At 55.6% G+C, this 16215-nt stretch overlaps 2 protein-coding genes across 6 annotated transcripts in view; both read right to left on the reverse strand.

The window, feature by feature from the left end:
- Positions 1-685: 685 nt before the first annotated feature.
- REEP4 (receptor accessory protein 4) lies at positions 686-4593 on the reverse strand. 4 transcript variants are annotated; one of them, XM_023216676.1, is made up of 8 exons: positions 4094-4593; positions 3265-3337; positions 2814-2890; positions 2603-2723; positions 2047-2160; positions 1558-1693; positions 1274-1428; positions 686-1187 (listed from the first exon to the last, which is right to left on the reverse strand). In XM_023216676.1, the coding sequence occupies exons 1-8, from the start codon at positions 4123-4125 to the stop codon at positions 1122-1124; spliced, it is 774 nt and encodes a 257-aa protein (XP_023072444.1). In that variant the 5' UTR covers positions 4126-4593; the 3' UTR covers positions 686-1121. The 4 variants fall into 4 exon arrangements, with proteins under 4 accessions (XP_023072444.1, XP_023072446.1, XP_023072445.1 ...); XM_023216678.1 differs by lacking the exon at positions 1274-1428; XM_023216677.1 differs by lacking the exon at positions 3265-3337 and having other exon boundaries at positions 4094-4587.
- Positions 4594-9999: 5406 nt separating this feature from the next.
- LGI3 (leucine rich repeat LGI family member 3) overlaps positions 10000-16215 on the reverse strand; it is a 9953-nt gene continuing 3737 nt past the window's right edge. The window contains exons 6-8 of one of the 2 annotated variants that reach the window (XM_023216883.2): positions 14641-14810; positions 14299-14463; positions 10000-12170 (exon numbers count right to left, since the gene is read on the reverse strand). In XM_023216883.2, the coding sequence (XP_023072651.1) occupies positions 11353-12170; positions 14299-14463; positions 14641-14810 (1153 nt within the window). In that variant the 3' untranslated portion in view covers positions 10000-11352. The remainder of the gene's footprint in view (positions 12171-14298; positions 14464-14640; positions 14811-16215) is intronic. The other variant, XM_023216884.2, reaches the window with a different exon arrangement.

The raw sequence follows: 16215 nt of genomic DNA on the forward strand, positions 1-16215 counted from the left end.
CTCGGTCTCAGGAGAGCAGAGGAGACTCCTTGGATGGGGCAGGCCAAGGACCAGTGACCACAAGCAGCAGGCAGGGCCACTGGAGGCCTTCTGAATTCCGCCAGGCCCGGCAGGGTGAGGCTCTGGCCAGTCTCCCAACCCCACCCTCCTTGACCTGGAAGCCGGAGGGCAGCCCAGATCCTGGCCACTGCTGCCCTCTCGTGGCCACACCTCAGAGGTGCAATGGTGCCCCTGCTGTTTCCTGAGAGTTTACAGAACTAAATGTCCCCAGAGCTGCCCCAGGGGGCTCCTTCTTCAAGGCCCCTGGAGGAGATACTCCTCCCCAGGCCTCCTCTGCCTAGCTTCGACCTCCCTATGGGAATAACGTGCTGCCCCAAGCCCCTCCTGCCTGTGCTCCCACTGGTTTCTCTACAGCTGCACCTTCCTGCCAAGGCCTAACTTCTGCCTAACTGAAGTTTCGGGTTCTGACCCATCCTCTGGACTGGTCCCCACTTTCCCATCAATGCTCTCAAAGCTCCCCAAGAGCTCCTTGGTGAGATCATGTGCTGCATCGCAACGCTCTGTCAATGGTTCTCTCTCCTCCAGAGGACTGGGCTCCTTCAGCCTTAGACCTAGGCTGGGACTGGGCTGTTCAATTTCAAGGGAGTGATGTGAGCAATGGGAGTAAGAATCAGGAGAAACAGAACCCCTTTATGTATTTATTTATCAAAACATTGGCAAACCTGACCTCACTCACCAACACACACACACAACCAGGACACACGTGCCAGGCCTTATGAAAGGCTATCAAGTACTTTGAAGGACAGGAAGGAATGAACACACCCAGGTGGACGTTTAGTTTCATTTGCAGGGGTTCAGGGACGGCTCTTGTCCCACAGCTGGGGAAGGGAGAGGGCAGAGCAAGGCAATAAATAGAACCCTGGGCCCAGCCTGCTTTGGTACATTGTGGGTGCATGTGGCCTTGGCAGCATCTGCTCCTGGCCCTTGACCATCAGCAGGAGTCAGGAGGGCGGGGCCCAGGCAGTTGGTGCAGGCAGGCCAGATGTGCTGCCAAAGGTTGCTCCAAATAGCCCTGGAGCCCTACAGGGCATGAGGTAAGAAGGGGCCAGATGCAGCAGACCCTAGCTGTCCATGTCTGAGGGCACAGTCTTTTTCCTCGTCCGAACCTTCAGGGAGCGCGAGGTGCCCTGGGGAGAGAGGAGGCACAACATGAGGGTGTGGGGAGCACCCGCCAGCAGAGCCCTCCTCCCTCCTGTCGTCCTCCCACACTGACCTCCCGCACTGGTGGCTTCCTCTTGACCACACGCAGGCTCTGGCTACGGATTAGGGGCTTCTCTCGGGGCCGGGCTGGCGCCCGGGGGACTGCCTCAGTGTCCAACCAACACTCATCCTCGGTGTCGCTGTCCTGCAGGCCCCCAGCCCGGTACCCTGTGTGGAGGAGGTGAAGCTGGAAGCCTGCGGCCAGGCCAGCCCTTCCTCGAGCCTGGGGAGAAGCCACGGTGCGAGTGAAGGAAGCCATCCCTCCTGGCATGGCTGTGGGTCCCTCTGCCCACTCACCAATGGGTGGCCTCCGGTGGGACACCTGGTCCTCCAGGTAGAGGGGGTCCTGGTAGGCAGGGGCAGGCATGTCGGGGATGGAGCGCAGGTCCTGCATGGAGAAGCTCCGCAGCCTGCCGGCCAGCGCCCCCTGACTCTGTAAAGGGGAAGAGGCTTCAGCGGGGAGACTGCTCAGGGAAATCGGCCAACCAGCTAATCACTGGGGCTGAGACGCAGAAGTGAAAACTGCTTAGCAAGCCTCTGGCCCCACGCCAATGTGGCACCAACAGGAAACCAAAGCCAGAGAGCAGGAGCCGCTGCTCACGCTCAGTGCCAGAGCCAGGAAGGAAGGTTTGACTCCAGTTCCACGCTTCTGCCAATATCCCCTGTCACCTTCTCACCCCTGCTCCCCAGCTGCCATCTCTGGGCTCCCTGGCAGAGGAGCTGAATGAGCCCACAGGGCCTTAGCGGTGGGATGGGGGCTGCTGGAGGGCTGGGGGCCTGGAGCACCTTGGTGGCAGCCTGCACAGCAGCCGAGGCGGCAATGTTGAGGCCCCGCTTCCCGAAGGTGAGCACGGTCTCGTAGCTGCGCTCCTTGGCCTGCACGATGTACGCATCGATCTCCTGTGGGCCCGATGGGGAGGAGAGCTCAGGTGGACAGCCAGAGTCCCTCTTCCTCTGCAGATTCTGAGAAGCCACTGATTGTGGCACCACCCAGCCCAGCACAGCCCAGCCCAGCCCCACCTGGTGCCCAGAGCCACAAATCTGGGCCACAAACACACACCAAAAGCAGGGCCGCCACCCATTCACACCTCAGTGACAGGCCATGCTCCAGCTGCTGCCACCACTACCCCCAAACCAACTTCTATCCTCAAAGGTCATTCATGTGCACCCCACCTGACTATCCTAGAAGATGAGGTAGGCTGGGCCCTGTCAAGGTCCTGCACCTCAACAGCAGCAGGACTGGGATAGAACCCTGGTATCCCCAGCATCCTAAATCCCAGGCCCAGGGCTCTTTCCCTCACACCCACCCCTAAGCCTCCCTTCCCGCCTTCCCCTGGGGTACCTTCTCATGGCGGGACAGGGACGGGTGGACAAACTTGCGGTAAAGCAGGCTGGCGCCTTTGGTGTAGGGTGACAGCAGCCACAGCACAAAGGCCATCTTGATCTCATAGTAGAAAGGGAACCTGTCACAGCGCAGGTGGCAGGGTGAGCCAAGGAGCAGGGCTGGGGGAGGGGCACCCCTGACCCATGGTTTGCGGACCCTGTGTCCATACCAGGAGATAAAAATGTCTGTAACGATCTCTGCTGCCATGAAGAGTGCAAAAACAATCCAGTACATCATCCACCGCACCTGTGAGGTGAGAGCGCAGCGGTCAGCATGGGGCTGGCAGCCCCAACTCCCAACCCGGGCCAGTCTAGCCCAGAGATTCCAGGGAGCCTGTCCGGCTGCATAGCTGCTTTCCCCCACGCATGGCTGGACAGGATCTCTGAGAAACTGCTGCTCATTCCTATGCCCGCCTCCAACAAGCTTCACCCACGAGGTCTTCCACAGGCACCCCAATGGCCTGCCCTCTATCTACACCCCCTTGAACAGGGCCCATTCTCTCTCCCTCCCCAGTGCACTCAGGATGTGCCACATGACCTTGCCCCTGGAGGAGGGAGAAGCCAGCTCAGACCCTCGCCACCCACCGAGTCCTACTACACACACCCAAACCCCACGCTCACATATTCACGAATGTTCTTGGTCTTCACAGCCTTATAGGAAGCATAGGCTGGACACAGCATCCCAAACACCAGCCTGGAAGAGCAGCCATGGGGAGTGTGAGGGGCACTACGCCCCACTCCCACCTTGCCAGGTGGCCATTTCCCCCTACTGGGGTGCAAGGTGGCAGTACCCGCCCTGTTTTTCTCGCTTGGCTTGTACAACCTGTGCCTGAGTCAGAGCCCTGGAAGCCACCTCCCCACCCTGCTGTTTACAAACATCCAAGCCTGCCCAGACCTGCACCGGTGGCCCATGGGTGCGTGATGGAGCAAGAGGACAGCCACTCCACGAAGTAGGTGAGAACACCAGACCTAGGTGTCCCCTCCCACGGGCATGCAATCAGGCCCAGGGTCACCAGACCTGGCACTGCCGGGCTGCAGACGGTGCTATGGGAGCCAGGTGTTGGCGTACTCAAAGGTGAGGAGCAGGATGGTAAGTCATGTGACTGCTCAGATGGCAAGCAGGCACCTGGATTCTGCACCCACAACGTGCCATATCACCTAGTGTTTGCCAAGGGGCAGCAAAGTAGGCCTGTGGCCCTTGGCCCCAGGCATCTGTTTGCAGTGTGTGTGGCCTGTGGCAGGGGTCGTCCTCAGCCTACGAGGCTTGGTGGGGCGGGGAGTGGGCGGTACCCCAGACACCGCGTGCAAGCCCACAGGTCCGTTAACCCTGGTATGGAGTGCTGGAGGGTGGAGCTCAGAAAGTTCCCCCTCCCATAGACTTCCACAGCTTCCACCACAGGGGCGGGACGGCACCCCGGGGTAGAGGAGGTCTGAGGGCGGCTATACTCACACCACCAGGCGACAGATCATCCAGGACACCATCTTGCCGGCCTTGGGGACGTGGGGAGAACCCCAGGAAGCCGCTCAGAAAGACGTTCACTCTAGGGCTGGAACTGGGGGGATCAGGGCAGTTGCGGGAAGCAGAGGGGCGATCCGGCTGTCCCTTGGCGGAGGCAGAGCCCGCCGCCCACGGCCTCCGACTGTGCAGTTCAGGGGACCTGGAGAATGGGGAGACCCGAGGCAAAGCGGCCCCGGCGGGGAGGAAGCCGACTTGGGAGCGGGCGCGCCCCGCGGCCGGGATAGTTACAGCTCCCACCCGCCCTTCCTGCCGCGGAGAACCCGGCGCTCGGCCCTTGCTGTTGGTCCCGCGCTGGAGCGGGTCGCCGCGGTTCCAGCGCGCCGGGCCACCAGCACCGGCCTGCAGGGCGGAGTTTGCAACTCACTTGAAAGTTGCACGGAACCGAGTTCTGCCCAACCCCAGGGCTCCGGCTCGCCACGCAGGCGCAGAGTGGCTGCGGAGGGGGCGGGGCGAGGTCAGGGACGCGAGAGGCCGGGCCCTTAAAGGGGCGATGTGCCGCGGGACTCGCGCGTGGGTCCCACAGTGGAGTCACCTTCCCAATCGGAAAGATTAGAGCGTGGGAAGCTGTAACGAAAAAGCAGGGGGCGTGTGGGGGTCGGCACACAAAGAAAATCTGGACTCCAGAGTTTTCGCGACCCTTAACTGGCTTTTCCCGGTGTCTTTCCCTCTCGCCTCATTTTCCCCTCTGTGAAATGGGTAAAGGCATGAGATGCTGTTGGTGGGGTAGAGGGGAGGATCTCTGCAGGCTCAGGCGGGTAGCTTGGCTGAGCGCCCCCCAAGTCCGGGTCTCACACCAGTGGGTCCAGGAGGGAAAGGGGGGAGGCGTGGGGGGAGAGGGAACCTGAGGGACTCTTCGCCCCCGCAGGTTTCAGGGGTTCCCTTCCCTCTGGGATGCCTTTCCAGAGCCCTGACTCCGGGGCAGGCTGACCGCGATGATTTGAGGCATTCTGGATAGAGTTCCCAGCTCCCACACTCCTTCTTCAGCAGAAGTTTGAAATTCCACCTAGTCCTCTGAGCCAAATACACAAATATCACTGGGCCCTTAATAGTAGTATCAACCATTGCCATTTTGTAATGCACGTTTGCACGCAAGGTCTTAGTCTTTGCAAACATCCTTTTTACCATGTAGGAAATAGGACGCTCAGTGGTGAAAAGTAACTTTCCCGGTATCACCCAGTGGTATTTATTTCCGGCTGGTGGCTACCACTGGAAATAAATAGGCAAAACACTACACCAATGGACTTACATATACTAATGCATTTCACTCTCATGAGAAATAACCCTGTCAGGGTAGGACACAGTGGCTCATGCCTGTAATCCCAACACTTTGGGAGGCCGAGGAGGGCAGATCATTGAGGTCAGGAGTTTAAGACCAGCCTGGCGAACATGGTGAAACCCCATCTCTTGGCTCAATCAGTCTTCTGAGAGATCAGCAGCTGTAGGCTGAGTGGTCCTGTAGAGGGTCGTGGAACCGGAGAAGTTTCTCTGGGCAGGAGGCAGACACCAGGAAGAAGGGAGAAGGCTCTAGAAAAGAAGGCAAACGTTGCTGCTTCTACTACTTGCCCTGTGAGGTTTCATTCTTTTTGACATCTTCAGCTTACTGCCTCTGTTGTTCCCTCTGAAACTCGTGTCCCCCCACCCTGCAAAGGGTGGGAGCAAAACTGTCCGGGCATGTGGGGGTGGAAACACAGGCAGTTACTGCTTTTTATTGGAGCCACAGTTAACGCCCATCAGCTATCATAAGGATGGAAAAGGTAATCATGGGGCCAGGGAAAGGAGGCTTCTGGGGGATAAATAAATACATGGTGATTATATGGTCTTAATTATTATCATCAGTTTTATTGGTATTGCTGGGTGTGAGAGCTAGCAGTGAAACCAGCCCACAGCAGAAACTCCCCCGAGGCCCCATGTCTCCCTCTCCTCTCTTAACCACCCCCTCACATTTGCCTGCCCCCCTTACACACACACATTGGAATAACCAAAAAGGCCAAGGGAGGCCGGGCGCGGTGGCTCAAGCCTGTAATCCCAGCACTTTGGGAGGCCGAGACGGGCGGATCACGAGGTCAGGAGATCGAGACCATCCTGGCTAACACGGTGAAACCCCGTCTCTACTAAAAAATACAAAAAACTAGCTGGGTGAGGTGGTGGGCGCCTGTAGTCCCAGCTACTCGGGAGGCTGAGGCAGGAGAATGGTGTAAACCCGGGAGGCGGAGCTTGCAGTGAGCTGAGATCCGGCCACTGCACTCCAACCTGGGTGACAGAGCCAGACTCCGTCTCAAAAAAAAAAAAAAAAAAAAAGGCAAGGACTAGAGGAACTCCTAAGGAAGGCCCCAGCCCCTGTCCATCTTTAGGCACAGACGTGGTTCTCTAGGTGAAAAGTGTCCTGGGTCTCCCTGAAGGAGGAAAGGTGTGACTGAAGAGGGGAGCAGCTCAGGAGGAAAGGGACATCCATGACTCAGGAGGTCACTGCACATGTGAGCCTCGGGTCCTTTGGTGCGTGCTGCAGAACTGTCCCTTCCCCGCTGGCTGCCTTCTGGGGCCACATGCCTGACCTTAGCATCACAGGCCTCTGTCTACCCCCATTTGCTAGGAAACGTTCCCTGGGCTCACCCAAAGCCCACTCAGCTGGAATGGTCTCACGTATGAAGACTCCTGGTCCCAATGCCTGTGCTTGGGAAATCTAAGAGAAGAGATGTCAGAGGTCTGCACTGACAGGAAGGCTCAGCATGGAGGGCAAGAGGCTGGCAGCCGAGGAGTGTCACCATCCCTGGTCTTGGCAGAGTGAGTGGACCTTGCCTCTTGCAGCCTTTGGTCCTTAGCTGTTGACACAGTCACCCAGTTCTACTGGGTTGCTAAGCAGCACTCTGGACGTGGACAAGCCCCAGGGCAAGTGACCCAGCAGGCACACACAGAAAGCTGGGCGCTCAGGCCAAGGGAGGAAAGTGCCTCCCACCCATCAGAAAACTCCCCCCCCCCCGGGGGGCAGCAGCTGTCAAAGTGATATTTATCTTTCTACTGGGCAGCAGAGTGCCAGCATATCTGGGAGACTCAACCCACTTTCCCTGGCAACCTCTCCCAAGCACAGGAGAAGGGCTCGTTTCCCATTTGGAAAAGAAGGACAGGCCTCCCCAGGATGATGGAGGTGCCTGCTAAGCTAAGAGCATGTTTGAGGAGGTGGAAAGCAGGTAAGTCACCTATTGCTGGGGGCGAGGAGGCCAGGTCAGAGGCTACAGGTAAGATATGGGGCACAAGGGCTCCGAGACTGAGGATGGGTGAGGAACCGTCACCCACCGACAGTTCTCTCCAAAGATCCACCTCCTCCTCTTGCACAAAACACCCTTCTCTGAGCCACTTCTGTTTTCATATATTCCTATAGACCAAGGCAAAACACTACACCAATGGACTTACATATACTAATGCATTTCACTCTCATGAGAAATAACCCTGTCAGGGTAGGACACAGTGGCTCATGCCTGTAATCCCAACACTTTGGGAGGCCGAGGAGGGCAGATCATTGAGGTCAGGAGTTTAAGACCAGCCTGGCGAACATGGTGAAACCCCATCTCTACTAAAAATATGAAAATTAGCCAGGCAGGGGCATGCTTCTGCAGTCCCAGCTACTTGGGAGGCTGAGGCAGGACAATTAATTGAACCTAGGAGGTGGAGGTTGCAGTGAGTCAAGATCACACTACTGCACTCCAGCCTAAGCTGGAAAAAACAAACAAACCCTGTCAGGTAGGTATCACGATTATACTCATTTTATAAATAAGAAAAACCGAGGCACAAATAGACTAACGTGGCTGAGTGTTACTAGCTGGTTTCACCCGGCTGGCAGAATCAAGAACCCATGAAGTGGAGTTTTTAAATCTGCTTCACAGAAGGAGAAATTGAAGCTCAGGGAAATCAGCTGACTTGCTTGAAATCTCACACCATGGGAAGGGACTGAGCCAGAATTCACACCCATGTTACCCAGGCTCCAGACCCCACTGTTTCCAGTTCTCCACTCCCTGGGCTGGCTGTGAGCTCCCTGGGCTCTCTGACTATGACCCAATCCTCTGCGCCCAGCTGCTCACAGGTACTCGCTGAAGACAGAGAAATGAAGGGGGTTTTGTGACATGCGAGAGCTGAAAGGGGCTCTGAAGGACAAATGAAAACCTGGAGACCCAGAGAAGGGATTTGACCTGCCCAGGGTCAGACAGCAAGCACCCCTGCCCAAGGATCTATCATTTGCCCCGTTTCCATCTCCTGTCCCTTGCACTATCGCCAAATCACACAAGGCCACAAAAGGATTCCGTTTACTCAAGCCCACGGGGGAAGAGGAGAAGAGGGGTCCCAGCCGCTCGACAACACCTGTTTTGCCATTCAGCGTGCTGTCCCCGAGACCCCATTACTTGCACTGACACCCTGAGCACTGACCCCACCCATCCCCCATCTGATGGTCTTAGGCTCTCTCAACTCCACTCACGGAGATGTTGAGGGACCCTGACTGCCCACAGGGCTTGGGTGTGTACAGTGGGACCAGGTCACAGGAGATCTTCATGTTGGGCAGAGGCTCATGGGCTTGTTGAGCAGGAAGCCAAGGCAGGTTCCTGAGCAGGGGAGGACAGGAGGAATGTGTGTGTTAGAAAGATCAGACCGATGGCCGAGCGTGGTGGCTCACATCTATAATCTCAGCACTTTGGGAGGCCGAGACGGGTGGATCACCTGAGGTCGGGAGTTCAACACCAGTCTGACCAACATGGTGAAACTCCATCTCTACTAAAAATACAAAAATTAACTGGGTGTGGTGGTAGTCCCAGCTACTCGAGAGGCTGAGGCAGGAGAATTGCTTGAACCTGGGAGGCAGAGGTTGCAGTGAGCCAAGACAGGGCCACCTTACTCCAGCCTGGGTAACAAGAGAGAAACTCTATCTCAAAAAAAAAGAGGCCAGGCCAGTGGCTCATGCCTATAATCCCAGCACTTTGGCAGGCCGAGGCCGGCAGATCGCCTGAGGTCAGGAGTTCGAGACCAACCTGACCAACATGGAGAAACCCCATCTCTACTAAAAATACAAAAAAAGTAGCTGGGTATGGTGGTGCATTCCTGTAACCCCAGCTACTTGGGAGGCTGAGGCAGGAGAATCGCTTGAACCTGGGAAGAATAGGTTGTGGTGAGCCGAGATCGCGCCATTGCACTCCAGCCTGGGCAACAAGAGCAAAACTCAACTAAAAAAAAAAAAAATCAGACTGAGAAGCGGGTTAGCGGGGGCTGGCAAGTGACCCAAGACAATGGGCAACGAGGAGGGTTTGGACAAAGCTTTGAGCTGGGAAAGAGCAAAACAAAAAAGTGCCCATCTAGCAAACCTTTGGGACAAAGAATGGAGAGGACTTGGTGGCTTATGAAATATGGGAGAAGCGAGATCCAGATGTCACCTAGGACTCCCATGTCTCATCTGGGTGGATGTGGTGGCAATGACAGACATTTGCCCAGTGGAGGAACAGGGATCGGAATAAAAGAAGAGGGACTGCTGAGATCATCCTCAGCCCCGCTGGTTGGAGTTGGCCTGACGGCAGGACAGACTCAAGTCTTCGTGGGTGCCCGGACTGTAATCTCCAGGAAGGAACACTAGCTGTGAGTCAGCCCCAGGTGCTGGAGACTCATCACGCCAGCACCAGAGTGTCATCCTTGGGAACTCCTGACCCCAGCCCCAGCTGACCTTGGGGACACCCACGTCTCAGAAAGAAGGGAGCCAGGAGGAAGAAGGTCTGGAAGCCATGGCCAGGCTCCCCGTGGGCGGCAGGGCAGGCAGGGCCAGGCTCCATTTTCAATGAAACATTTTGATGACACCCGAGAGCCGGTTATGGGGAGGGAGCTTTTTATTTGAAGCAAGTGAATCATAGCATTGCCCCCCAGTACCTGGTATCCTGCCACAAGGAGCATCACACCATTTGGGCACAGGGCAGGGCCACCCCAGCCCACTCCCTCTCCACTAGCTTGGCATCTCAGCAGACAGCAGAGGGCAGCAGAAGCTAGGCTCGTGGGGCCCCTCCCACCAGTCCCCACCCCGTCCACTGAAAGGCAGTGTTCCTGGGGGCCTCTGTGGACTGGGGGGGCCAGGGCTACAACATGCCCTCAGGTCAAGCTCCACTCTGGGCACCCTTGCAGGTAGCTCAGGTGCTTGTAACTCGGCCAGCTCTCTAATCCACCCAAGAAGCCTGCCCAGCTCGGGGGCCACTTCCCAAAGACAGGGTGAACCAGGGGACAGTCCAAGCCTGAGAAAGCAACAGCCACAGGAAGGAAGGCAGAAAGGCTTTCAGTTGAAGGGGGGCGGTCTTCCATCCGTGGGTGCGCTGGGATTCAGGGCCATGAAGGAAACGCCAAGGAGAACAGAGACAGACACCCCTGGCAGCTCCCCGGGGCTGCTTTTGCTGCTGTTGTTATTGCTTCAGGCAGAGGGGCTTTGCCCCCAGGAGGCCAAGCAGGTCCTCAGAAGCTGGCACCACCATTCTCATCCTTATCAGTTCCGGGAGGGGGGCACGCTGGGGGTGAGCAAAGGAGGCCCCCTCCAAGCAGAGAGGCAAGGTAACAGGAGAGCCTGGTAGGCAGTGCTGAATCTGCTTGTATGCACACGTGTCCTGACATGTTTACAGACAGACACCGAGTGCAGACCGGGCGTGTGAGTGTGTAACTGAGTGTGTCCGTCCGCGTCCATGTGAGCATGCAGACAGGTTGGGGCAGGGGTGAGTGCCCCTGGGGAAGCATGACAGATATGGCTGTGGGCTAGAGTGGGGAGCAAGAGCAGGTAAACAATGCCTGGAGCACCAACAGGAAAGACCACAGGGGCAGGAGGAGAAGCACAAGGACAGGAGGGTGCGGCCCCCTCGCTCCCAGCACCCTGCACCACTCAAACGCATAAGACAGGGGGCAGAATGTGGGGAAGGCTGCAGAGGAGGGGGGGCTATGGTTGGAGTCACAGGAACTGGGCGCTAGGTGTCCCGGGGTGCCTGGTGTTCATGCTGATTGCAGTGATGATGCATGTACTCCTGGGCCAATCCACGGGGTGTGCCTGTGCACACTGGGCATGTGCAGATGCAAGGGCATGGATGTAGGTTAGCCTCGCGTCTTCACACGGGCACACGTGGTGCTCACCCTGAGGAGCCCACCCATCCTCCAGTGGCCACCCTGAGGAGCCCAGAGGCCTCGGCACCCCCCTAGGCACTGAGATCCACCACAATGTGTCTATAAACCAGCGTCTGTCCCTTGAAACTGGGGGCCAGGAGTAGCTGGGCATCCCCAGCAGGCATGTAGCAAAAGGCCCGAGGAGCTTGCACAGCCAGCTCCTGGAACCGTACAAACTTCTGTCGTCCTTCATCCCACTGGTAGATCTGGGTGAAGGAGAAATCGCTGCCCAGCACCAGGTAGCGGCGGCCACCCACAAGGAAGGGCTGCAGGGCCAGCGAGCCCCGGGAGGGCAGGGCCTGCACCTCCGAGAAACGGGTACCCTCCCAGCGCAGGATCTTGGAGTCACCGATGTAACGGCTGAGGCACAGGTAACTGTCGCGGCCGGCACGAAAGTGTTTCACAGCTTGGGCATCAGGTACCTGAGTCACCTCACCCTGGGCCACAAACTGCTTCTGGGTGCGACTCCACTGATAGATGACCGGTGCCTGGGAGCTGCTGGACACAATCAGCCGTGGCTTGCCCTCGCCATCCACAAACTCCAGGTCGGTGTCGCGGTGCCAGGGGTGCAGCGCCTGGTGGGAGTAGAAGCCATTCTGGTGCCAGCGGTAGAGGCTGGTGGCGCCTGCCTTGGAGCTGTCGGCCACGGCAAAGTACCAGTCGCCATCGATGCGGAAGGCTTCTAGGTCATTAGGCTTGCGCACGCGCTGTGGGTCGATGTCCTGCAGCTTTGTGAAGCGCGTGGTGTTGGGATCCCAGTGGTAAATGTAAGAGCCGCCAAACAGCTGGGCCACGACCACATACAGCTGGCTGTCCACCACCATCGGCTTGCAGTGCACTGCAGAGGGGGCTGTGCCAGGACAGGGGCAGGCAGCATCAGGCAGGCTGGCAGCTCCCACTCCATCCCACCCCCTTGGAGAAGGCCAGTCCCTTCCAACCTTGGGCCAGGACTAAGACTCTGCGCTATACCATTCCACCCACACTGAAGTTCATCCACTAAGCGCTCAAAGCTTTCCAGTTGTTTCACAGCTAATAACCAGTTTTAGTATCACCCTTGTTCCGCCCATACCCCTAGGGTTCAAATATAAGCTGATACAGCACAAAATAGGTGTCCCTTGATAGTAACTCGTTGCTTAACCATAATGTCAGTTATTGAATTTTTATTCTGTGCAGTCACTGTGCTGAATGTTACCTCGAAGCACATGTTACGTCGATGAGGAATTCATCACTCTGGAAAGGACCCTGTGATTTTGTCCGTTTCACACAGAAAGAAACTGAGGCTCAGATAGAGCAAGTGACTTGCCCAAAGCTACCCCACTGGCAGTGGCCAGGCTGGGAAGGGAGGAAGAATTTGAGTGGATCCACAGAGGGGAGAGGAATCTTAAGTATACCCAAGACACCTTGCTGTTTGCATCACAGCGCATGAGAACACATCCTCCCAAGAGTTCTCACTTTTGAAAGGGCTTTTATGTACAAGAATGCATGCCCATGTGCACCTGTACTCACAATCAGCTTCATCGGAGCCCTTCTCGGGCACCAGGCACATCAAACCACACACTGCTCACCTGTCCTGGGGTCTCTAGCTGCTGCCCAGCATCTCCACTTTGATATCCCCAATTCACCCCTCTTTCCTTCTCACTACAACCCCACCTTTCCCCCAAGAGAAATTTGTGTAGAGCCTCAGGCTCTGGCAGTCACTGCCTAAATCCCTTCTTTGGAGCTTGGTCTGCCCTGCCCAGATGCTAATGATCCCATGCCACACCCCAGCTCCTAATCCTCCCTCAGACTCTCCTGGCCCACACACCCACACAAGCACCTCAAACTCAGTCACGACTCACGACTCACAACTCACAATTGAGCTCCATACCCATCGCTGAGCCTGCCCTCCTCCCTCTCTGTTCTTGATTTCAGCTGTGGCTCCACTAGTCTCCCAATCCAGAAACCTGGCAGTCATCCCTAACACCTTTCTCTCCTCCACTCACCCTTCCCTGATCAGTCCTCAAGTCCCGACAGCCTTCCCTTCTACTTCCTAATAGTGTGTATGTAGATTGGTGTTAGTTCCTCCTTAAATGTTTGATAGCGTTCACTAGGGGAGCTCTCTGGGCCAGGAGGTTTTTTTAGGGGAAGGTGTTTTGTTTTTGTTTTTTCCTTTAATAGTGACTTCAAGCTCCTTAATGGAGACAGGGCAATGTAAGTTTTCTATTTTATCTGGTGTCAGTTTAACCCTTCTTTCTAAATATCTCCCTCCATCCCCACTGCTACTGTCTCGTGTCTAGGCTCCACACCTAGCCTTTTTCCATGCAAGAAGCTTTCTAAATTGCAGACTGGATCACACATTCTGCCTAAACCCTGTCAATGAGCTGGTACTCATGAATATCTGGTTGCCACTCCCCACCTTGAACCTTATCCCTTGTCATACAAGCTGCTTATGATTTGCACACATACACACAGTCACATACTAAGTTATTGCACACCTCCTTGACTTTGTTCATGCTGTTCCCTCTGCCCAAACACTCTTTCCACTTTTTTTGCTCCTAGCTAAGTCTCCTTCAGCTTTCAAGACTCAGTTCAAACTCAGTAGATCCAAAACTGCTCAATAGTCACTCCTGTCTCCTCCTCATTTCCCGGTCCATCTAATTATGTAAGCCAGAAACCTGGGGATCACCTCTGAGTCCTCCCTTTCCTCTCTCCTTCAAGACTCAGCTTAGGTATTCCCCCTCCACCAGGAAGCCTTCCCTGATTGCCCAGGGTAGGCTTGTCCTTTGTGCTGCTGGAGCATCGTGTTCATATCTCCCTCTTAACACCTGCCTATCATATGGATGTTATCTGTGTATATATTGGCCTCCTCCCAAAGACTGGAAAGTTCTTGTGGGCAGAGGGTATGTCTCATCTATCCCTCTACCTACAGGAACTCAATGGGGTTGAATGACGGAGTCCACTCCCCCCTCCCCCTGGCAAGGGCCAGCAGAACCAGGTACCTGGGATTCTGTCATAGTCTCGAAGCTGCCGCTCGACATAGTCCCACTTCAGAATGGTGCAGGCACTGACACCTGGCTGGGCCAGAGCCAAATAGAGGTCACTGGAGTAGAGAAAGGGCTCAGCCGACACTGCTGGGAAGGACAGGGTCTGGTACAGCACGAAATCTGCAAGATGAGAGGTGTGTTACTGAAGACCAGAGGGAGAAGGGAAGGGCTGCTTGGGTGACGGTGGTTGCTTTACTGCTGCCACTGGGTGTCGTGGGGCAGGGTGGGGGGTTTCACAGGTGTAAAGCTGCCTTGGGGTAGACATGGACTGACACCCAAGGCAGGGGCACCTCCTACCCGTAGTGATGCAGTCGAACTCCCGCAGCGGCAGGTCCTGCACCTTGTGCTCCTGGAAGCGGGGAGGGCTGGCGCAGTAGATGGGCGCCACCGTGGTGTTGGTGTGTGCCAGCCACTCCACCAACCACTTCACCTTGCAGTCGCAGTTGAATGAGTTGCCCCGCAGGTCCCTACATCATGAGGGCAGAGGAGGAAGGCACAGAGAGAGACAGGCTCTCAGGGCTCTGCCCACCCAGGCCCTCCAGGTTTTCAGAAATAGAGCTGGTCAAGGCTGCTGCGAGTCTTTCACATGCATCTTCGTATTGATTAGAGAAAAGTTTTCCTCTGGCTGGATGCAGCCCCATAGACACAGGCTTGGCCAGCAGAATATGGAGTCAGTTTCAGCCCTTACTGACCTTTTTGGCCAGGTTGACTTTTGCAGTATGCAACCTGAACAGCAGTACATTACATCCCTGCTCCTCTAAGCCTCCCACAATCCAAGGCTTTTATTTTCTTATAAATAATGATAAATGAGTGTGGCTATGCTATATACTACTATATGCTATATACTACTTACTCAAAACTTTCAAACTCTCCTCCCCCTGATTGGACTTTAATGTGGAGTCCAATCAAATATAAATTTAAAAAGCACAGGCTGGGCGTGGTGGCTCACACCTGTAATCCCAGCTCTTTGGGAGGCTGAGGTGGGTGGATTGCAAGGCCAAGAGTTTGAGACCAACCTGGCCAACATGGTGAAATCCCATCTCTACTAAAAATACAAAAATTACTCAGGTGTGATGGCACACACCTGTGGTCCCAGCTACTTGGGAGGCTGAGGCAGGAGAATCACTTGAACCTGGGAGGCAGAGATTGCAGTGAGCGGAGATCACGCCATTGCACTCCAGCCTGGGCAACAGAGCGAGACTCTGTCTCAAAAAAAAAAAAAAAAAAAGCACATGTTGGCCGGGCACAGTGGCTCATGCCTGTAATCCCAGCACTTTGGGAGGCAGAGGCGAGCGGGTCACCTGAGGTCGGGAGTTCAAGACCAGCCTGACCAACATGGAGACACCCTGTCTCTATTAAAAATACAAATATTAGCCAGGTGTGGTGGTGCATGCCTGTAATCCTAGCTACTCGGGAAGCTGAAGCATAATTACTTGAACCTGGGAGACAGAGGTTGCTGTGACCTGAGATGGCACTACTGCACTCCAGCCTGGGTGACAGAGCAAGACTCTGACTAAAAAAAAAATAATTTTTTTTTAAAAAGTGCATTTTTTTTGTTTTTTGTTTTTGTTTTTGTTTTAATTTTTTGAGGCTCAGTTTTGCTTCTGTTGCCCAGGCTGGAGTGCAATGGCACGATCTTGGCTCACTGTAACCTCTGCTTCCTAGGTTCAAGTGATTCTCCTGCCTCAACCTTCCAAGTAGCCCAGATTACAGGCACCTGCCACCACACCCAGATAACTGTATTTTTAGTACAGATGGGGTTTCACCATGTTGGCCAGGCTGGTCTGAAACTCCTGACCTCAGGTGATTCACCCTCCTTGGCCTCCCAAAGTGCTGGGATTACAAGCGTGAGCCACCATGCCCAGCCTTGTT

This window comes from Piliocolobus tephrosceles, chromosome 7, assembly GCF_002776525.5.
Source record: "Piliocolobus tephrosceles isolate RC106 chromosome 7, ASM277652v3, whole genome shotgun sequence".
NCBI lineage: Eukaryota > Metazoa > Chordata > Mammalia > Primates > Cercopithecidae > Piliocolobus > Piliocolobus tephrosceles.

Excerpts from the sequence above, each read along its gene's own strand:
- REEP4 (XM_023216676.1), bottom strand. The coding sequence starts at position 4,125 with ATGGTGTCCTGGATGATCTGTCGCCTGGTGGT. Across the intron at positions 3,338-4,093 it reads ATGATCTGTCGCCTGGTGGT|GCTGGTGTTTGGGATGCTGT; the intron begins GTGAGTATAGCC and ends CTGCTCTTCCAG. Across the intron at positions 1,429-1,557 it reads CCACCGGAGGCCACCCATTG|GGTACCGGGCTGGGGGCCTG; the intron begins GTGAGTGGGCAG and ends TCCTCCACACAG.